This window comes from Choloepus didactylus, chromosome 13, assembly GCF_015220235.1.
Source record: "Choloepus didactylus isolate mChoDid1 chromosome 13, mChoDid1.pri, whole genome shotgun sequence".
Classification (NCBI taxonomy): Eukaryota; Metazoa; Chordata; class Mammalia; order Pilosa; family Megalonychidae; genus Choloepus; species Choloepus didactylus.
In genome coordinates, this window is record NC_051319.1 from 3,643,946 (window position 1) to 3,667,487 (window position 23,542).

At 37.8% G+C, this 23,542-nt stretch overlaps 1 protein-coding gene across 13 annotated transcripts in view; it reads left to right on the forward strand.

Moving 5' to 3' along the window:
- Nucleotides 1–23,542, forward strand: part of MAST4 (microtubule associated serine/threonine kinase family member 4) — a 674,031-nt gene that overhangs the window by 618,078 nt on the left and 32,411 nt on the right. For all 13 annotated transcript variants that reach the window (XM_037801729.1, XM_037801730.1, XM_037801731.1 and 10 more), the window contains 5 exons: nt 6,649–6,857; nt 8,296–8,434; nt 9,789–9,921; nt 10,782–10,947; nt 12,835–12,936. In XM_037801729.1, the coding sequence (XP_037657657.1) occupies nt 6,649–6,857; nt 8,296–8,434; nt 9,789–9,921; nt 10,782–10,947; nt 12,835–12,936 (749 nt within the window). The remainder of the gene's footprint in view (nt 1–6,648; nt 6,858–8,295; nt 8,435–9,788; nt 9,922–10,781; nt 10,948–12,834; nt 12,937–23,542) is intronic.

A 23,542-nucleotide genomic window follows, 5' to 3' on the forward strand; every position in this document is an offset into this window, starting at 1 on the left:
TTCAAAGTAAAAGAATAAAATTGACAAAATTTTTAAAGGTGAAAGAACTAAATTTGAAAATCACAAGGTCTCTCCCTCATTTTGCTTTTCTCTCTGGCCTCAGTGCATGCTGGGGTATTTACCTGAGGAACCCACTTGTGCAAGGTGATGTACATTCCCTCTCTACCACACTCTCCCTGGAGACTTATCCCCTCATCTTTCCTCTGACACATGCAATCTCATTCCCACATGTGGATTCACTAGCACAGATTCATGGCCTCTAAGATTCATGCATAATTTTATATGCATTAAGATGTTCCTGCTCCCAGTAGGGTTGATTCATTCGCTCTAGATCCTGTTACCATCGGATTCCATGTCTTCCTGCCCTCCTGCACCTCAATTCTGCATGGGTAGAGTGAAGCTTGGCTCAGAGAGAACAAGGATCCCTGGCTTCCCCTCCCTCCGCATCACTTCCCAGCCTTGGCTTTTCCCATTTCATAGGGAGGTCACTGTAGGAAGCAAATCAGAAGCAGCCTGCTCAGAGAAAGGGAACAAAAAGGGAAATATGGGGCCATGTCAGTTCAGTCCAGTTTTATAACCTTGGGAGGTTTACAGCTCTGTTTAATGTTGTTAGATGTCTGTCTGTCTGCCACTAGCTGTCTGTCTCTCCTTGGTTTCTTTTTCTCTCTCTCCCTCTCTCTTGTCCTCTTTTCCTACCTCTCATTTTCTCTTTGTCTGTGTCTCTGCTGACTTAAGTACATTCAGAACATCTGTTTACTTACAGAAAAGGGAAAAAGGTATATGAGAGACAATAATTATTACTAAATAAACAAATTGCAACATTAAGCATAATATTCCCAAAGCAAAACAGAAATGCAAAAAACCAAGAACATAAAACAAACAATACAAATGAACAAACCAAAAAAACCTAGCTACAACAAATGCTAACACATTCCTTCTGCAAGTTGATCAAGATATGTGTGTCCTGAGGCAATAATGCCTCAAGCTACCAATAAGATTAACTTCAGTTGATTTAGGTAAGTTTTCCTGAAGATTAACTGATTAAGTCTCTTATGGCAAGGGAAAGCAGAAAGTCAAATCAAATTGTATGAACTGCAAACCTGAGAATAAAGACTGAAGCTGTTTTTTTACATGGTGCCACAGAAAGACCTAGTCAAAATGATAGTCAAATTGGGTCTGAGACATCTTTCTCCTTTATTCTTTCATAAAACCATGTACAACTCTGTTCTTCCTCCACTTTGTGATTCTCAAATATATCACTGAGCTGTTATTTATGCAAGCAAAACAGTCATACCTGGTTGAAAATCAAAACGATAACCTTCTGATAATCTAACATTAAAATCACATCATCATTGATAGCACAGCCATCCTTCAGCAGAGGCCCTGAGAAGGGCATGGCTGGGAAGAGGGACCCACTTGGAAATCCCAGGGACCATACGCCAATACCAAGGACTTGTGGGTCAGTGGCAGAGACAGTCTGTGGTGAGACCAAACTGAAGGTTTAGACTCTTGGAACAGCCTTAAATCTCCAGGAACACCCAGGAGGTTTGATTATTAAAGCTGCCCTTCCTCCCTAACTGCTCAGACACATTACATTCAGGGCGGACACCACCCACAACACACCCAAACTTGGTGCACCAGTTGAACCCCACAAGAATCAGACCCCCACACACCACAAAGACAAAGTTGGGGAGAACTGACTTGAGGGGAATAGGTGACTCGCAGACACCATCTGCTGGTTAGTTAGAGAAAGTGTACACTACCAAGCTGTAGATCTGACAAATTAGAGACTGGTGTCTGAATAATCCTTCATGTCCTAAAAGAACCCTATCAAGTAAAGCAAATGCCAAGAGGCCAAAAACAACAGAAAATTTTAAAGCATGTGATAAAACCAGACGGTATGGATAACCCAAACCCAAACACCCAAATCAGAAGATCAGAGGAGACACAGTAGTTGGAGCAATTAAACAAAGAACGAAAGACAAACAACAAGAGCATGGCCCAGGATATAAAGGACATGAAGAAGACCCTAGAAGAGCATAAAGAAGAAATTGCAAGAGTAAATAAAAAAATAGATGGTCTTATGGAAATAAAAGAAACTGTTGACCAAATTAAAGAGAGTCTGGATACTCATAGTATAAGACTAGAGGAAGCTGAACAATGACTCAGCAACCTCGAGAAACACAGAATGGAAAATGAAAGAATGAAAGAAAGAATGGGCAAAAAAATCAAAGAAATCAAAATGGATCACAGGGATACGATAGATAAAATAAAACGTCCAAATTTAAGACTCATTGGTGTCCCAGAAGGGGAAGAGAAGGGTAAAGGTCTAGAAAGGGTATTCAAAGAAATTGTTGGGGAAAACTTCCCAAACCTTCTACACAATATAAATACACAAAGCATAAATGCCCAGCAAACTCGAAATAGAAAATAAAAAAAAAAACCCACTCCAAGACATTCTGATCAGACTGTCTAATACTGAAGAGAAGGAGCAAGTTCTGAAAGCTGCAAGAGAAAACCAATTCACCACATACAAAGGAAACAATATAAGACTAAGTAGCGACTACTCAGCGGCCACCACGGAGACGAGAAGGCAGTGGCATGACATATTTACAATTCTGAGAGAGAAAAATTTCCAACCAAGAATACTTTATCCAGCAAAACTCTCCTCCACATTTGAGGGAGAGCTTAAATTTTTCACAAGACATACAAATGCTGAGAGATTTTGCTAATAAAAGACCTGCCCTACTTTAGAAGCTAAAGGGAGCCCTACCGAGGGAGAAACAAAGAAAAAAGAGAGAGATATATAGAGAAATTTAGCAGACATATATAGAACATTACATCCCAAATCACCAGGATACACATTCTTCTCTAGCGATCATGGAATTTTCTCCAGAATAGACCATATGCTGGAACATAACACAAGCCTCAATAATTTTTAAAAAATTGAATTTATTCAAAGCACATTCACTGACCACAATGGAATACAAATAGAAGTCAATAACCATCAGAGACTTAGAAAAGTCACAAACACCTGGAGGGTAAAAATGAGGGGGAGATGAAAACATTCCCGGATAAGCAAAAGCTGAGGGACTTCATCACCAGTTATCAGTCTTATAAGAAATGCTAAAGGAATTGTGTAGGCTGAAAGGAAGGGGCACTAAACAACTGACTGAAACCACATGAAGAAATAAGGATTTCCAGTAAAGATCACAAGGTAAACATAAATACCAATACTACTGTGTTTTTTATTTGTAACTCCACTATTTACTTCCTACAGGATCTAGAAGACAAAAAGTGTAATGATGAATCAGTGGTTTTGGACTCAATATAAAATATGTAATTTTTGACAAGAACTACATAATGATAGGGGGTTGGAAGAGTATAGGAACATAGTTTATGTGTCCTATTGAAGTTAAGTTGGTATCAAAGAAAACAAGATTGTTACAGATTTAAGATGTTAAATTTAAGCCCCACAGTAAACACAGAGAAGGTATCAGAGAGTATGATCATAGAGATGAAAAGTAGACTATGGGTTATGAGAAGTGGGGGAAGGGGCATTGGGAAGTTAATAAGAAATGAGTGTAGGGTTTCTGTTTGGGCTGAGGGTAAGTTTCTAGTAGTGGATGGTGGGAAGGAGATGGCATTGCAGCATTGTGAATGTGATTAATCGCACTGGTGGAATGCTTAGGAGGGGTTGGAATGGGAAGATTTATGCTGTACATATGTTTCCACAATTGGAAAAAAAAAAAAGAGTCTAAGTAGATAATGACAGTTAAATGCCAAGGATGATACTGGATGGGATCTGAGGATGGAAGACAGGAGGCTCAAAGGGACACAGTTGGGACATAAGAAAAAAATGAAATATAGAATGTAAGCTTTGTATCAATGTTGAATTTCTTGAACTTCTTAGCTGCACATAACATGATTGCCTAAATGCATGTTCTTGTTCATGGGCAATGTATATATGAATTATATTGTTTGTTCAAGGATGTGTGCAGCTTGTTCTCATGTTCAGAAGACAGAGCAATAGACGATGGATGATAGGGAGGGAGGGAAGAAGGGAAAGAAAGAAATGGTAGAGTGACAGGATGTTAAAGTTGGTGGATCTGGGGTATCGGTGGAGGGGGGTTGGGGTATGCTGGAGTTCTGTGTATGGGGTTTGTATTGTTTTTGCAACTGTTCCTGTAAGTTTGAGTTTATTTCAAAATAAAATTCAACAACAACAAAAAAATCACATTATCATAAGTTGAAGAGTTCTCAGCCCTAAACTAACTCAACATGAAATATTGAAGGAAGATAAAGACAATAAGCTGTATTCCAGTTGACTATCAAGATAGGCAAGTAATTTTGTGAACATACTGTTTTTTTCCTTTCAATATTTTGAATTCTAAATTCCATTTTTATACATGGATTTTCTATTTTAAAGATCTCTTTATGACAGTGTTCGTTTACCAATGTTTGTCTTTAAGAAGAGGCTATATTATTTTCTGTTCTCCTTTGTCTCTGCTATAGTGTTACTATCATCTGATCAGGGACAACTCAGTTGTCTTTGGATTCTTACCTTTATCCAATCAGTAACAGGAAAAAGGAAAATAGAGTAAAAGCTTTTAATCTGATGCAAAGAGAGCAAGTAGTTTATTGGTTACTTTAAAAGTTGGACAAAGTATAAAATCATAAAAAATATGTACTTTAAACACTATAATAACCTAAATATATATAAATTTACTGCTCTTTTGATATAAGGCCAGCCCTCTTTCTGACAGCCAATAAAAACCATTCTTACAATACATTTTCTTTTTTGTTTTACAATTTTAGTTTCTTTAAAGGTAAAGCTAGAAATGAAAGCAAGAACTTGAAGCCATCTAAATGTAGAATTCTTGATTTTTATGATATTCTCCAGTCAAGACCTTCCAAATCATTCAGTTTAGTTTTCCTATAAACAAAGCCTTTTCTTTCATCAGTTTAAATATTTGTTTAAATTAGTCAGTTGTGATATCAAGTCCAGCCAACATCAACAGGTGGAATAAACTCAGCTGGTGGGTACCCAGTGTTCAGGAATCCTGGAGAGGAACACTAGCCACATAGGGAAAGCGTTGGGTGTGTGCCGTGCCAGCTCCTATGTGGGTTTCATTTACAGGGAATAATAGCACCGGGTTATTCAGTGAATTGGTGATGTGGAATTTGGTTAAAAGTGCTTTTGCTGTATAGTGAAGGCAGAACTAGAAAACCAAAGAAATAAGGAGAGTGGAAAAGAGGAATAAAGCAACAGACACAAAGTAATCTTTATACAGAGACGAAGAAAAGACATGTATGATTTTGTGGGTGAAGGAAAGGGATAGATGCAGTGAAAAGACAAAATAAAGGTATACATACTTGAAAGAAAAATGAACCTTCCTCCCCCTTTTGATAAGCCACTGATTCATTTTTAAGGGACAATGAAATAGCTTAGTGAAAAATACCTATCAAGTCAGATAACCCCTTAATTTTTAGGGAGTAGATCACTTGATATACTTTACCATGACTGAGAGCTTTTTAGGTAAACTGTTGCTTATTTGATCATTGTCTAACCTGAGAGTTCAAACCTGTTCTCCCGTTGTGGTGACAAATGAGGACTGGCTTGTGAGAAAGGGAGCCACTCCAAGACATTTTTCTTACTGCTCTTCATTTTCAGTGGGGTTTAAAAACTCCTTAGACTCCTCCCCTAATCCTAGTCCTTTTCTTTTCTTTTTCTCTCCTTTCCCCTCCCCTCTCCTCCCCTCCCCTCTTCTCTTTTGTCCTCTTTTCTTTTCTTTATTTCATGCCTCAGGGAATCTGGTTCTGTAGAGTATTTGGGAGGGGCTTTAGGGAGAGATTTGGTGCAACCTAGTTATTTTACAACAAAGTTAAGCACACCTTGGCCCAGGGGTCAGAGCGAGCAGAAATACAACTGAATTCTTGGGCCCCTTTTAGGCCCTCCTTATTGGGAAATGCATTTCCTGTTGAAACAGGAATAGGTATATCAGATGCTGAGGTCCCTAATGAGGAAACATGCTACTCTTTTTTGCAGTTCAGCCTCATATAGCTTATTATACACTTCTCTATCTAGAAATTTCATGGGAAATACATTACTCTCAAGTGGGAAGCCAGCTACCTTAAGAAGCTGTGGTCCTGTTTTACAGATCCTAAGGATAGCATTTAGAAAATTAGTGCTTTAGTTGAGGAAACATACCTAGCATATATCTAACAGTAGATAGACTCTAGCTCCTGATACATATGTAATTTTGTTAATTTTTTTTCTCTTCTGACTTATATATTGGATTTTGTTTGTTTTATTTTATGAAAAACTGAAATCGTCAGCTAGCTATTGAAAAACAGCTCACTCTGGGGGACTGTCTATTTCCTTCTTTCAGCAATGAGGGCAAATCTGATACCTTTTTATATGACCTGTGATTTTTATTGAAAGAATGCCAAAATAAATCAATCCTGGCTAAAGGACCTTGGCCTGGATTGGGATGTTTATAGCTGCTAGCCCAGCTTGTGTGAGCTGAATTCCAGCTACATTGTGAGCTTAAAAACACTTGATGACCACATGGTTTACTCTATCCCCAGAGCATCCTTATTTCCTGTCTCCTGTGTTCGTCTTCCAACACTTGTGTTCCTTTTCAGGGCAGTCTACTTCGTTCGGCATAAGGAGTCACGGCAGAGGTTTGCCATGAAGAAGATTAATAAACAGAACCTCATCCTCCGAAACCAGATCCAGCAGGCCTTTGTGGAACGGGATATCCTGACTTTTGCAGAAAACCCCTTTGTTGTCAGCATGTATTGCTCCTTTGAAACAAGACGCCATTTGTGCATGGTCATGGAATACGTGGAAGGTAAGTCAGTCTCTGATGTTGGGAACCCTACACCTGTACCCAGAGATCCTTCACTCTTTGTGTTGTTGAAGCTTTCTATATTTGTGCCACGTAATGGCTATATCTGCCTAGGAACTGAAGCCAGGCAATGAGATGGCTGTATTCCCAGTCATTATCTTCTGATAATTGCTTGTAAATTGCCTACTCTACGGTAACAATGGGAAAATCGATAACAATGGGAAAATCGGTGCTATCTAGGAAAAGGTTGTTTTTCTTTTTTTAATAGCTTTTAATTCTAACTACCGCCTTGCAATTGGTCATTAAAGTTAGAATATAGGTGATGAGATTTTCCTACTAATTTTATCACATATCATAAAAAGCATTCACTACAATTGGTCTTCTTAAAGAATGAATCAAAAAATATATCCTTTTGGCCTTTGGCATTATGATATGGAATCAAAAATGGGTTTGGGGAAAGGAAATAGATTCAAGAAGATCCAGCCAGTCTTCCTGATTTTCATCTTTTTTGTGGGGGAAGGGGTCTTTTGAATAAGGTTTGTGGATTACCTTTTAAATGTTCCAATAATCTTATATTCATCTATTATACATTAAATTTCTGAGTGTTTGAGTGTCCATGGCCTATTGACATATTTGAGGTTAATAAAATGAGCAGATCAGCAGAGCCAAAGCAGTTTTGAAAGCATCTAACTTAAGCTCTTGTCATTGTTCAAACAATTCCAAAACTAGGGAAGTCGAAGAAACATGAACTGTCCTTCACTTCCATCTTTTTATCTTACAGACAAATGAACTGAAGCCCAAGAAGCAGAAACTTACTAGATACTTAGTGGTAGAAACAAGACAAAAGCATAGCTTGCCTGATTTCCACCCATTGTTCTTTCCATGGCACCAGTACTTTGCTTTATTAACCTTTTGTTGTGGTCATTTTAGCACCAACAACAATAATAACTAATATTTATCACGTTAGCTTGTCTCTTTTAATCTTCATAAAAATTCTAAAAGAATATTGTTAATCTCCTGACATTCCAGATGAAGGAACCAAGACCCAGAGAGAGTAAATAGTTTGCCTAAGATCTCTCAGCCTTTAAATCACAGAGCTAAGATTTGAACTCAGGCAGCCCGATTCCAGAACGCAGTTTTTATGCTGGAATATTTTAAGTTGTCACCATGTTCCTAAAATTGTGCATTTCTTCAAAGTACAGTTCCACTTCGGAACCAAACCTGCTCTCTTATGAGTACTACCCTTAAATAAAAATCTCTGTTTTGTCCACATATCTTAATGAAAAATATGGTTTCTTAAAACATAATCCATTTATGAATATGATATGCTGTATCTGTGTATAAGGATGATCCTGCTTTGAAATCTTGCAACCTAAACTGATGGTCTTCTTTATTCCTAGCTGATACTATATCTGCTAAATCTTTTTCTTGTGTTTTATAGGGGGAGATTGTGCTACCTTAATGAAAAACATGGGTCCTCTCCCTGTTGATATGGCCAGGATGTACTTTGCTGAGACAGTCCTGGCCTTGGAATATCTACATAATTATGGAATTGTACACAGGGACTTGAAACCAGACAAGTATGTACATTGGTGAAGCATACAAAATTCTTTTTTATGCAATAAAAAAGCTTTCTTCTTCAGTTCTATAAAAATGTGTTCTTTTAATGTTGCTTTGTACATTAAAAATTCTCCCAAAGGTCCCCAAATGGGTTATTTTAACAGTATATATGGTAATTTTTATATAATACTTTTTAAATATCATGATGCTTATAATAATAACATCCAAGAAACAAAAGAAAAAGGTGACTAGAAAGCAGGGTTAATTTTAAAATTGCTTTTTACTATCTAAACTTTTTAATATTGCTACATGGAATGCTGCTAATTGTTTTATTTGTAGTTTTTGCATCTGGCATCATACTTAGATAATCCTTAGTAATCCATGATGTTAAACATAATACCATATTCTATTTTGTTCACAGTTTAATTTTTTTTTTTTTTTTTTGATTTTTAATCTATGTGGAGTTCATCTGATTTGAGACGCAGATAAACTCTTTTTCACCAATGACTAGCCATTTCATTTGGCACCATGTATTAAATATTTCATGCTTTCTTTACTAATTTGAGATGCCTCTAGAACCATTACACATTAATACGTAAAGATTTTAAGTGTGCTAACATTTTTATGATAAAATTGACTAATTCTCATTACAAAGAACTTGGAAAGTGCAGAAAAACATAAAAAAGAAAAAAATTAATTCATAATATTACCACACAAAGACAACCACTATTAGAATTTTGGCATATTTCTCTCCAGTTGTTTTCCCCCCTTCTTTTCCTTTAGTTTTTTTATGAGATTAATAAAATACTGTATATACTATTTAAAATGAGATATTTGCACTTGAAATGAAAATTTGTAAATATATAAATTCATAAAGCTATCAAATGGGAATATTTGTGTACACAAGAAAAGTAGCTTTTTTTTTTTTGCTTAATTAGTAGAAATTTAAATTAGAGCAGGAAGATGAAATTTAAAGCAATACTACATTTTTCAGTCAGATGAATTAGTGCCTGATGCATAGGTATCACTAGTAGCCTTTTCTTCTGTGCTTCCTTATTCTGAAAATTGAAAGGAGTCAGAGTTCCATACTTTAATTTTTCCAGAGTTTCAGTGTGTTGCAAATGATGCCATATGTGGCTGTTCCAACAGAAATTAGCTGAACCTGGCCACTGGCCCTCCCTTGTGAATTATACTCAGCTGCTAGATGCAAGTATTTGATATTTTGTATGACTTCATCTCCTTCCCCAGATTAGTTTTGGTAATGAAGGTGATACCAGTGTATTAGTCTTACAAATTAACTATGAGTAAAGGAAGGGAACCTAAATAAAAGAAGCAGCCCTCAAAGTGATTGTTGTATGTCCTTCTGATTCTTAGCTTGTTGGTCACCTCCATGGGGCACATAAAGCTGACTGATTTTGGATTATCCAAGGTGGGACTAATGAGCATGACTACCAATCTTTATGAAGGCCATATTGAGAAGGATGCACGAGAGTTCCTGGATAAACAGGTAGGCTCGGATGCTGTTCTATAGATACATGCAAATTACGGTACAGGGAAATTATGAATCAACTTGTGTAGGCCATCTTCTCTCTGGCTTAGATTTCTATATAAGTCTTACCTATAATAAAGTGTGAATTGCTCCAATTTTTCTCCCTGGGCCCCTTTAAACTGCCCACTCCCTCCACATCCCTCCCCCAACATTATGGTCTATTAGCAAGATGAACAATCTAATTGCACACAAGTGAGAGTGTGAGAGAGACAAATGGAGAACAGTTTTTGTAAGTAATTCGAGAGTCTCGGTAGAATACTTGCAAAACTCGTGATGCATTGTACGATCCTGAGTGCTAAAATCAGAGCCATGGCCCATTTCCCTTTAAGCATGCCTCATTACCATGTGCCCACAATCTGTTCATTGTGAAGTTACTTAAGGTAAGCCCATCTCACTGTCAGGCTTTTACAAAATATCAGGATATGAATATATTTTGGTTATGCAAATACCCAAAGTATCTTTGATAGTGACTTATTAAAATTTATTATTATTCTAAATTTAAGGATTAGAAATGCTTTTAAAATTGTAAAATAGGTAAAACTACCAAACAGGGTCATATTTTTAATTTGAAATTAAACATTACACATCATTTAAAATTAGAGCAGACTTTTAAACTTCCCTTCTTTGGTGTTTAAGTAATCCATTGCCTTGGTATTATAGATACCTACTTATAATTGCTGTTTTTAAGTTCTTTGTCCATGTGGTTCCATGTGGTTGAGCAGGTGCACTGTGGGCAAAATAATTAGTATTTAGCCCTCCTGCTCATTTTAATTCATGTATAATATTCCAATTATTCTAATATTGCAATCATCTTCTAGGTCTGTGGCACACCTGAATACATTGCTCCAGAAGTGATTCTGAGGCAGGGCTATGGGAAGCCAGTGGACTGGTGGGCCATGGGGATTATCCTCTATGAATTTCTGGTTGGATGCGTGCCATTCTTTGGGGACACTCCAGAAGAGCTATTTGGACAAGTCATCAGTGGTAAATATCATCAGGGATTATCTTTAAGCCATTGTTGGGAAGCAGCTATTCAGTGTAAATCTGTGGAGTGTCGCAGTTTTGCTACTAAAATGCTAACCTTTATCAAACAGTTGCGCCAACAAATTAAAAGCACTCACTCGTCAAAGCACGTAACTGGCTTTCACAACCTCCAGAGGGCAATTTGTGTTGAAAATTGATCTGAGGAAGTTTTGTTAACATGGAATTTGGAAATGCACTAGCAATGTAACCAACTTTTATGGTGTGCTTTTTCCACGAAAGAAATTGGTGTGGGATTTACAAATGATTTAATTGCCATCCAGTCCTTCTTTCCATTATAGGGAAGTTGCACGAGGGAAGAAAAGGTTAATGTGGGTTACATTTACATAAATAGGAAAAACGGCTAATGGCACAATGACGAAATTAACAAAAACGTAATAAACCCTAAAACAAATGTCTCCCAAATAATAAATAATGAGAATGAGAAGGAAGCAAATGTAATTCACAGATTGTTAATGATTTCATTGGTAGTTGTTTTAGTGTAATGTTATTTCTGTAACAGCTGTTCATCTTTCATTTAAAATTCAATAACCTTTAGATCTTAACCTGCAAGCTGACCCTAAACTGTTGTTATGCAGCTTGTGGCAAAACTAAATGATAATTAATAGGATCTATTCACTGCCCTACCTGCTGTTTTTATAAACTTCCCAGAAGCATAAATCTGAAAGGCCCTTCCATTCTTGAAAGTTTGTCAGTCCTCACTGACATCACCATCAACCACCTCCATCAACCACAGTCTATTCTCCACTGTGCTTGCAAGATCCAGCAGTAAAAGTAGGAAAACATACATTTTGCATATGAGAAGGCTCTTGATCACAGCATTATTCTCTATCATTGATGTCACAAGCCAGGCATATTTGTAAACTTTATTAAAGTAGATTTTGTGAGTTGCCTGCAGTGTATAACCCCTTTATACAATAGCTGAGCTGTTTATGGATTTATAACTAGGCTGTTTTCTGATATACCCAGGCCTGGATGGCAGGGGGAATCAACTGTTTAATTAACACGAGCAGCAAATGCTGGCTTTGTTCTCCGTGCCTTACGGCTCAGATGCATATTCATGTTTTACTTTCCAAATCAGATTTAAACTGCAGCAGAGGAAGCTAGAGGCAAGCACACATGGAAATAACTCATGTTTTTATTGCATTTCCATATACACACAAGCACACACATCTATCTTGAGGCAAACTCCTTTAGAATGTAGAACATGTTCTAATATTTAGGACAGGTTTTAAATACTTCCATTACTAGGCTTACTTTGAATGTTTTCTTTCCTTCTTCAGTCTTATCATTTTGACCTTTCCTTTGTCCCTGGAAATATTTATTTTTACAAACTTTTTTTTTTTTTTTTTTTTTTGCACTTCTCGGAGCTGAAGAACTCTATGGCTTATGGCCAAATTCTCAGGTGAGGATAGGAGAAAAAGTCTTGAACTTAGATGATCCCTGGGTGAGGGACCACCTGAAACACAGGAGTTGCGAGTTTTCATATTAAATCCTTTTAATCATTGGAAGAGGCAACTTGTTGGGAACCAAATTCCCAAAGAAAATGAATCAAAAAGCAAATGAAATCAGATACTGCTTATTAAAATATTCTCTCCTATCTTTATGAAAGCTGTGCTAGTCATATCTTATAAAACAGTACTTCTCAAACTTGACCGTGCATAGGAATCAACTAAAGGTCTTGTTAGAGTGTGGATTCTAACTCATGTAGGTCTGCAATGGTGCCTGAAAATTTTGCATTTTTAGCAAACTCCCGGCGATGCTGATGCTGTTTAGGACTTGGACTACCTTTTCAGCAGTAAAGTTGAAAACTATGTTTCTTCCTTCTAGATGAGATAAACTGGCCTGAAAAGGATGAGGCGCCACCACCCGATGCCCAGGATCTGATTACCTTGCTTCTCAGGCAGAATCCCCTGGAGAGGCTGGGAACAGGTTAGAGCACAGTGTTTTCATTTTGCTAATATGCGAGAAATAATGTCTATGTCGAACATCCTGAGGCTTTTGTTTGTTTTTTGCTTTTGCATGGGTAACATCTGTTAGTTGATGTAAAACAAGATTACAACACATTATAGCAATAATATTTTGTTTTTTTTCTGATTAAGAATAGAATGGTCACTAAGAAGGTTTTTGTTGTTTTTGTTTTTACAAGCAGAAATTATTCTTAATTTGTTTTTATAAATAAAACTTCTCTGGAAGAAAACCTCAAGGGCACATAGAACTCTTCTTTCCTGGGAAGCATACACCTTAAATAATTTGAAACGGGGATAGAGATCTGGATGTCTTTTTTTTTTTTTTTTTTTTTTAAATAATAGGTTGTGGACTCAGCAAATTATTATCCACAGGCTTTGAAAAGAGTTATCAGCACTTGAGGTAATTACTAGCATGAGTGCCTGGGGTTGAATCCTGCTGTCCTATCAAGGTGATCAGCACCACAGCCCAAGAAAGAGAATTAAAAACCAGTGCCTTTCAATATTAAGGAGATAGACTTGTTTCTTGCTGATTATTTTTTTCTGACTGTTCTGTTACCAGTCAGGCTGGTGCCAGTCTCCTTTTGTTCTTCCCCTTTTCCTTTTTTTCCTTATGTACTTAATGGACATATTTAGAGATGCCAGTACAGAGTCCCAGGTTACCCAAATATGTTCATTTATCTAGATGAGCCCTAAATATTGAGCATAAAAACCCACACACTCATAAACTCTAGCCAGCAGCCATAATTTTCATCAGTGTTTTTGACTCCCTGATGGCTTTTTTACTGTGAACTTTTTAAATAGAAATATCAGAAAATATTGATGAAATAATTCTCTCCCGCAATTTTTTTCCCAAGAAAACAATTTGCAACAGTTCCACATATTTTTTTTATTAATTTCAGTTTTATTGAAATACATTGACACACCATACAATCATCCATGATATACAATCCACTGTCCACAGTATGATAACGTAGTTATGCGTTCATCACCACAATCTATCTCTGAACATTTTCCTTACATCAGAAAGAACCAGAACAAGATAAAAATAAAAGTGAAAAAAAAACACCCAAATCATCCCCCCCATCCCACCCCATTTGTCCTTAGTTTTTATCCCCATTCCTCCACTTATCCATACACTACATAAAGGGGGTGTGATCCACAAGGGTCTTCACAATCACACTGTCACCCCTTGTAATCTACATTATTATATAATGTCTTCAGGAGTCCAGACTGCTGGGTTGGAGTTTGGTAGTTTCAGGTATTTACTTCTAGCTATTCCAATACATTAAAGCCTAAGAGGTGTTTATTTATATAGTGCATAAGGAATGTCCACCAGAGTGACCCTCTCGACTCCATTTGGAATCTCTCAGCCACTGAAACTATTTCGTCTCATTTTGCATCCCCCTTTTGGTCAAGAAGATACTCTCAGTCCCACGATGCCAGGTCCACATTCATCCCCGAGAGTCATACTCTGTGTTGCCTGGGAGATTTACACCCCTGGGAGTCGGGTCCCACGTAGAGGGGAGGGCAGCGAGTTCACCTGTCAAGATGGATCAGTTAGAGAGAGAGAGGGCCACATCTGAGCAACAAAGAGGTACTCAGGGGGAGACTCTTAGGCACCATTACATACAAGTTTAGACTCTCCTTTGTGATAATGAGCTTCATAAGGGCAAGTCCCATGCTCGAGGGCTCAGCACATCAAACCGCCAGTCCCAATGTTTGTGACAACATCAACACCAGTCCAGGCGAGGATGTCCAACACTTCCGCACCTTCCCCCAGATCCTCGGGGTTGGGGAGGGGGAGGCTGTAAATATATTTTTTATTATCTGCCCAAATTACTCTAGGATGTGTCACTATTTCACTCCAGCCTATACTAACCTACCGTATCTCACTTCCTATTCAAAGTTCCATGCAATTGTGGTGTTTGAACAAATCGACTGTAGAGTTGTACTGTTTAGAAAATTTAGATTCTGTACCAAATAGATATCTATTCCCTTGGTCTCATATGAAAGTTGAAGTTTTAAAACACAGTTTCAACCTTTACCCTTTGGCCTGGCTTGCCCTGGTCTTAACCAGACCTGCTTCATTCATATCACTAATTGAAGTCTGGGCTCTTTTTCAGCTTTTTTTTTTTTTTTTGACAGTGGCTGTATGCACTAATACTGACATTCATATCTGCCGAGCTCTAGCTCTGAGTTTCAGGTGTCTCAGAGATATGAATTGTTCCAGAGACCAATCAGGTTATACGCTAGGGGATCAGCATCTCAAAGTTTAGAGATAGGCCTTACAATTCAGGGATAGAGTTAACTGCTGTAAGAGCTTACAATCTAGGGACTATTACAATTATTGTGTCCACGTTAGGCTATGTTCTAAGATTCAATTCTGAGTTTACACATTGCAGTTAGTCCATATTGGTGAGGCATCATCCCTCTCACCATGTTTTCTCCAACACTTTTACTCCTATATATATTTTTTCCTACAATTTTATAGTTATATTCACATACCATACATTTATCCACAGTGTACAATCAGTTGTTCATGGTATCATCATAAAGTTGTACATTTATCACCACAATCAGCACTTGAACATACTGATTACTACAAGAAAAATTGTTTTGTTTTTTTTTTTTAGCAATAAGAAACAATGATAAAAAGAAAAATAACATGTCATACAATACAATATACTACTAAGGACAGCAAATAACACCACTACCAAGAATCCCATATTACTCCCCTATATCCCCCTCTCATATACATTTAGCATTGGCATATTGCCTTTGTTACATTTATTGGAGGTATATTACAATGTTACTGTTGACCATAGACTCCAGTTTGCTTTGATTATGTTTTTTCCTGAATACCATCCCTTTTTCAAATTTCTACATGGTTGACATTCATTTGCTTTCCCACATGCAAAAACATTTTTATATTTGTATATTTACTAACAGTCATTGGCCACTCCAGTTTTTGCCAGGTTATACAGTCTCAGTATTTATCATCTATCTTTACCTCTGGTGTCATACATTCTCCTATCCCACCTCTTTCAGCTTTACTCACAGACATCTTTGTTCAGTGTACTTACAGTACCGTGCTACCATCACACAGTATTATGCTATCTATTGCTGGATCTATGCAATCAATCCTAAATATTCTGTAGTCCTTCAGCATCAAATGGCTGATCTCTGCCCTCTTTCTATCTCCTGGTCGCCTGTGTCGTCAGCTTTTAACTCCCAAAGTTTGTTCATTAATGTCTGTTCATATTAGTGAGACCATACAGAATCTGTCCTTTTGTTTCTGGCTAACTTCACTCAACATAATGTCCTCAAGGTTCATCCACATTATTACATGATGCATGTCTTTGTTCTGTCTTATAGCTGCATAATATTCCATCATGTGTATATACCACAGTTTGTTTATCCACTCGTCCTTTGATGGACGTTTGGGCTGTTTCCATCTCTTGGCAATTGTGAATAATGCTGCAATAAACATTGGTTTACAAATGTCTGTCTGTGTCTTAAGTTTCAGTTCCTCTGAGTATATACCCAGCAATGGAATAGCTGGGTCATATGGCAAATCTATATTTAGCTTCCTGAGGAACCTCCATACTGTCTTCCAGAGTGGTTGCACCATTCTACATTCCCACCAACAATGAATGAGTGTGCCTCTTTCTCCACATCCTCTCCAGCACTTGTCATTTTCTGTTTTTTGGATAATGGCCATTCTGGTAGGTGTGAGATGATATCTCATTGTGGTTTTGATTTGCATTTCCTTAATAGCCAGTGAAGTTGAGCATTTTTTCATATGCTTTTGAGCCATTTGTATTTCCTCTTCAGAAAATGTCTGTTCATGTCTTTTGCCCATTTTTTAATTGGATTATTTGTCTTTCTGTTATTGAGATGCAGGATTCCTTTATATATTCGGGATATTAAACCCTTATCTGATATGTGGTTTCCAAATATCATCTCCCATTGTGTAGGTTGCCTTTTTACTTTCTGACAAAGTCCTTTGATGTACAAAAGTGTTTAATTTTGAGGAGATCCCATTTGTCTATTTGTTCTTTGGTTGCTCGTGCCTTGGGTGTGAGGTCTAAGAAACCACCTCCTTTCACAAGATCTTTAAGATATTGCCCTACATTTTCTTCTAAGAGTTTTATGGTCTTGGTGCTAATGTTTAGGTCTTGATCCACTTTGAGTTAATTTTGGTATAAGGTGTGAGATGGATATCCTCTTTCATTCTTTTGGAAATGGATATCCAGTTCTCCAAACACCATTTATTGAACAGGCTGCTCTTTCCCAGTTGCTTCGGCTTCACTGCCTTATCAAAGATCAGTTGTCCATAGATGTAAGGGTCTACTTCTGAACACTCAATTTGATTCCGTTGATCAGTATATCTGTCCTTATGCCAGTACCATGCTGTTTTGAGCACTGTAGCTTTGTAATATGCTTCAAAGTCAGGTAGTGTGAGACCTCCCACTTCATTCCTCTTTCTCAAAACATTGTTGGCTATTCGGGGCACCTTACCCTTCCAAATAAATTTAGTTACTGGTTTTTCTATTTCTGTAAAGTAAGTTGTTGGGATTTGAATTGGTATTGCATTGAATCTGTAAATCAATTTAGGTAAAATTGCCATCTTAACTATATTTAGTCTTCCAATCCATGAACATGGTATGTTCTTCCATTTTTTCAGGTCTTGTTCAATTTCTTTTAGCAGTTTCTTGTAGTTTTCTATGTAAAGGTCTTTTGTGTCCTTGGTTAAGTTTATTCCTAAATACTTGATTCTTTTGGTTGCTATTGTAAGGGATTTTTTTCTTGATTTCCTCCTCTTGTTGCACATTACTTGTGTATAGGAACACTACAGATTTTTGCGTGTTGATCTTGTAGCCTGCTACTTTGCTGTATTCATTGACTGGTTCTAGTAGCTTTGCTGTAGATTTTTCTGGATTTCCCACATATAGAATCATGTCATCTGCAAATAGTGAAAGTTTTACTTCTTCCTCTCCAATTTGGATGCCTTTTGTTTCTTTTTCTTGCCTAATTGCTCTAGCTAGAACTTCCAGCACAATGTTGAATAGCAATGGTGATAGTGGGCATCCTTGTCTTGTTCCTGATCTTAGAGGAAAAGCTTTCAGTCTCTCCCCATTGAGTGTGATGTTAGATGTGGGTTTTTCGTATATTGCCTTTATCATATTGAAAAAGTTCCCTTCTATTCCTATCCTTTGAAGTGTTTTCATCAGGAAAGGATGTTGAATTTTGTCAAATGCCTTTTCTGCATCAATCGAGATGATCATGTGGTTCTTCTGCTTTGATTTATTGATGTGGTGTATTACATTAATTGATTTTCTTGTGTTGAACCAGCCTTGCATACCTGGAATAAATCCCACCTGGTCGTGGTGTATAATTCTTTTAATGTGCTGCTGGATTCGATTTGCAAGTATTTTGTTGAGGATTTTTGCGTCTATATTCATTAAAGAAATTGGTCTATAATATTCTTTTTTTGTAGTATCTTTGCCTGGTTTTGGTATTAGGGTGATGATGGCTTCATAGAAAGAGTTAGGTAGCTTTCCCTCTTCTTCAATTTTTTTGAAGAGATTGAGCAGGATTGGTACTAATTCGTTCTTGAATGCTTGGTAGAATTCACATGTGAAACCATCTGGTCCTGGGCTTTTCCTTTTTGGGAGCTTTTTGATGACTGACTCAATCTCTTTACTTGTGATTGGTTTGTTGAGGTCATCTATTTCTTCTTGAGTTAATGTTGGTTGTTTATGCTTTTCTAGGAAGTTGTCCATTTCATCTAAGTTGTCTAGTTTATTAGCATATAGTTGCTCATAGTATCTTCTCATTATCTCCTTAATTTCTGCAGGGTCGGTAGTTATATTTCCTTTCCCATTTCTGATTGCATTTATTTGCATCTGTTCTCTCTTTTTTTTTTGTTAGCCTAGCCAGTGGTCCATCGATTTTATTGATTTTCTCAAAGAGCCAACTTCTGGTTTTGTTGATTCTCTCTATTGTTTTCCTGTTCTCAATTGCGTTTATTTCTGCTCTAATCTTTGTTATTTCTTCCCTTCTGCTTGCTTTGGGGTTAGTTTCCTGTTCTTTCTCTAATTCCTCCAGGTGAGCAGTTAACTCTTCAATTTTTGCTCTCTCTTCTCTTTTAATATAGGCATTTAGGGCAATAAATTTCCCTCATCACTGCCTTTGCTGCATCCCATAAGTTTTGATAAGCTGTGTTTTCATTGTCATTTGCCTCAAGGTATTTACTAATTTCTCTTGTAATTTCTTCCTTTACCCACTGGTTTTCTAAGAGGGTGTTGTTTAGCCTCCATATGTTTGTGAATTTTATGACCTTCTGCCTTTTATTTATTTCCAACTTCATTCCATTGTGGTCTGAGAAAGTGTTTTGTATAATATCAATATTTTTAAATTTGTTGAGACTTGCTTTGTGACCCAACATATGGTCTATCCTAGAGAATGTTCCATGAGCATTTGAGAAAAAAGTGTATCCTGCTGTTGTTAGATGTAGTGTTCTATAAATGTCTGTCAAGTCTAGTTCATTTATCATACAATTCAACATCTCTGTTTCTTTAGTGATCCTCTGTCTAGATGTTCTATCCATTGATGAGAGTGGTGTATTGAAGTCTCCAACTATTATTGTAGAGGTATCTATTTCTCCTTTTAGTGATCGCAGTGTTTGCCTCATGAATTTTGGGGCATTCTGGTTTGGTGCATAAATATTTATGACTGATGTTTTCTTGATGAATTGACTCTTTTATTAATATATAGTGTCCTTCTTTGTCTCTTTTAATTGTTTCGCTTTTGAAGTCTAACTTGTCTGATATTAATATAGCTACTCCCACTTTTTTCTGGTTGTTGTTTGCATGAAATATCTTTTTCCAACCTTCCACTTTCAGTCTATGTTTGTCCTTGTGTCTAAAGTGAGTTTCTTGTAGACAGCATATAGATGGGTCCTGTTTTTTAATCCATTCTGCCAGTCTGTGTCTTTTTATTGGGGAGTTTAATCCATTTACATTTAGTGTTATTGCTGTAAGGGTAGTACTTTCTACTACCATTTTGTTTTTTGGAATTTGTATGTCATATCTTATTTTTTCCTCTCCTTTTACCTTTCCTGATAATCTTCATTTCTGCACTCTTCTCCAACTCTCTCTCTCCTGTCTTTTCCTATCAGCCTGTAGCACTCCCTTTAGCATTTCTTGTAGTGCTGGTCTCTTATTCACAAACTCTTTCAGTGTCTGTTTGTCTGAAAATGTTTTAATCTCTCCCTCAGTTTTGAAGGAAAGTTTTGCCGGATATAGAATTCTTGGTTGGCAGTTTTTCTCTTTCAGTATCTTAAATATATCATGCCACTGTCTTCTTGCCTCCATGGTTTCTGCAGAGAAATCTGAACATAGTCTTATTGACCTTCCCTTGTATGTGATGGATTGCTTTTCTCTTGCTGCTTTCAGAATCCTCTCTTTGTCTTTGACATTGGACAATCTGACCAGTAAGTGTCTTGGAGTAGGTCTATTGGGATCTATTCTATTTGGGGTACGTTGTACTTCTTGAATCTCTAATTTTCTGTCTTTTATAAGAGTTGGGAAATTTTCAGTGAATATGTCTTCTATTACTCTTTCTGCCCCCTTTCCCCTCTCTTCTCCTTCTGGGATACCCATAACACGTATATTTGTGCGTTTCATGTTGTCACTCAGCTCCCTAAGACCCTGCTCATATTTTTCCATTTTTTTCACCATCTCTTCTTTTATATGTATGAATTCGAATGACCTGTCTTCCAGTTCACTGATCCTTTCTTCTGCCTGTTCAAATCTACTGTTGTGTCCCTCCATTGTGTTTTTCATCTCCTCCATTGTGGCCTTCATTCCCATGAGTTCTGCCATTTGTTTTTTTAAGTTTATGAATTCTTCTTTATGGTCAGCCAGTGTCTTCTTTATATCCTTCAGCTCTTTTGCTTTATCTTCCTTCATTTCATCAAATTTATTTAGCATTAGTTGCCTCCACTCCTGTGTCTCAGCTGAGCTATTAGTTTGTTCCTTTGGCTGGTCCATGTTTTCGTGTTTCCTGGTATGGCTTCTTATCTTACGTTGTCTAGGCATCTGATTTTCTTGATTAGTTTCTTTTGGAGCTTGTTTTCTGTCTTTTACCTAGTGGTTTTCTTGTTGGTTGGCTTTGTTTTCTGGCCTCTGTTATTCAGTTCAACTTATTCTAGACCTCTAACTTAGGTTCTATTTAGTTGATCAGAATTTTTCCCCTCTTGTTTTTTCTGTTTCTTGCTCTGCCTCTATGTAACCTTTTTGTGAGTGGGTCTCCTCAGATATGGTCGACCCTAGTCAGATTTTCCCAGTCTGGTGAGGCCCAGGTCTCATTGGGAGGGTATGGAGTTTTCCTGAGAATGAGACCCTCCTTTGAGGCCTTTAGAATTGGTGCTTTTCCTCTCCTGTCCAGCAGGTGGCGCTGGCCAGCCCGCAGCTCCCCCACCAGTGTAAGGAGGTGTGGAGACTTTAGTTCTCCTGGTGACTCTGATCCTGTCAGGGGCGTGGCTGACTGAAGCCAGAATCTGAATTCCAGCCCCTGGGGTCTGAATTCCCAGAAGGAGGACTGCCAGTTGAGCTGGACCTCCCTCCACTCTCCCAATCCTCAGAACTCCAGTTGTCTCTCAGGGGCACTATTCCCTTCTCCTCTCTCCTCTTTAGGGCCTCTCCAGGTAGATTCCTTGGTCAGCCTGAGTTGCCAATTAAAGACGGGGGTGGAGGCCTTCAGTAGTGAATACGGAACTCAATGACACTGTGGGTACTCTGTCTCCCCCAAGCCCAGCCTAGTCCCTCAACCTGGGCTTTCCGATAAAAAATAACCACATATATTACTTTTAGATTTAAAAAAAAAAAAAAAAATGTAGGAAAGAAATCAAGAAAAAGAAAAAAAGGGGAAAAAAAAAAAAAAAGAGTCTCTTTTAAAAGTGTTTCCCCAGCCTGAAAGTTTTGTCAGTGTCAGAATACAGCACTTAAAGATCTGCTTTGGGCTATTGTCTGATAATTACTCTCCAACTGCCTCAGTTCCACCCCTGCCTGAGGCTACCAAAATGCAAAAAGATAAGGGATCAGTGAGAAGCAAGAAGGGACAAAATGTAGGGGAAAAAAAATGGCTTTTTTGGAGTCTGGGAATGGGTGCCTGCCCCTATGTGCCCCTACCTCTCAGAACCCAGCCCTTCTCCAGCACCCCAGCTCCCAAAGTTAGTTAATTAATTTGTTAAGTAATTCTACAGTTGAGGCTGGGTTGAGCCTCCCTTCTTGCCCTCAGCAGATTGCTGTTTTTTTGGGTTTTTTTTTTCCCCCCTTTCAGGGAGCTGGCAGCAAGACAGTCTGTGAGGTATGGGTGGGGAGGGGCGCCAGATCCCTGGTCCGGGGAACTTACAATGTTTGCTGCGATCTCAGCTTTTCCTCCAATTCCAAACTTGTGTCCAATGTGTGACTGGTTACTGGAGACCCCGAAAACACTGTTTCATGTAGTTCTTGGGTAATTGCCAGCTGCTCTAGGGGAGAGACGAAATTCTGCTCCTCACCACTCCGCCATCTTGCCCCCAGTTCCACATATTTACCTTACATTGTTCTCTACATTAGCCTACAGATTCCCCTTTTAGAGGTTCCTGCTTTTGCTTTAACTATGGAAGGCTGTGTAACTAGAGTTAATGATGATGCATTAGAGCAGAGATCAGTAAACTACTGTCCATGGGCCAAATATGGCCTACCACCTGTTTTTGCAAATAAAGTTTTATTGAAACAAAGCAGTGCCCATTCATTTACATTTTGTCTATGGCTGCTTTATGCTACATTACCAGAGCTCAGGTTTCACAACAGATCATATGTTCAAAAAAGCCTGAAATATTTACTGTCTGACCCTTTACAGAAAAATTTTGCCAACCCTGCATTAGGGAATCCAAGAAGATTTCAGATGAAGGCTGTATTAGTCAGGATTATTCAGAAAAGCAGAACCAATAGGATATACATACATGCATATATGTATATATACACGCACATACACATGCATATGTAAAAAGTATTAAGAGATTTATTATAGGAATTGTCTCATGTGACCATGGGAATTGGCAAGTCTGAATTCTGTAAGGCAGTCTGCAAGTTGGGAACTCAGTGGTGAGATTGAGTTCCCCAGGAGAAGCCACAAGTTGGGAAGGCCAATGAAGGTGACAATAAATTCCCCAGGAGAAGCTGACTGGCTGGTGAGATAGAAATTTTTCTTTCTCACTGCAGAAATCATCAGTTCTCCCTTTAAGGCTTCAGCTGCTTAGATGAGGAGACTTCTCTCATTGCTGAAAGCAATCTCCTTTGTTGATTGTAGAGGTAATCAGCCATAGGTGCAGTCAACTGGCTAATGATTTAAGCTGTCCCCCCAGGAAAAGACCAGTGCTTGCTTGACCAAACAACTGGACACCATAACCTAGCCAAGTTGCCACATGAAATTAGCCATCACAAGGGCTCAAGTGGGTAAAGTTATTTGTTGAGCCTTTTACTGGAGTAGCATGTACTTTTATGCCTTTTTCAGTG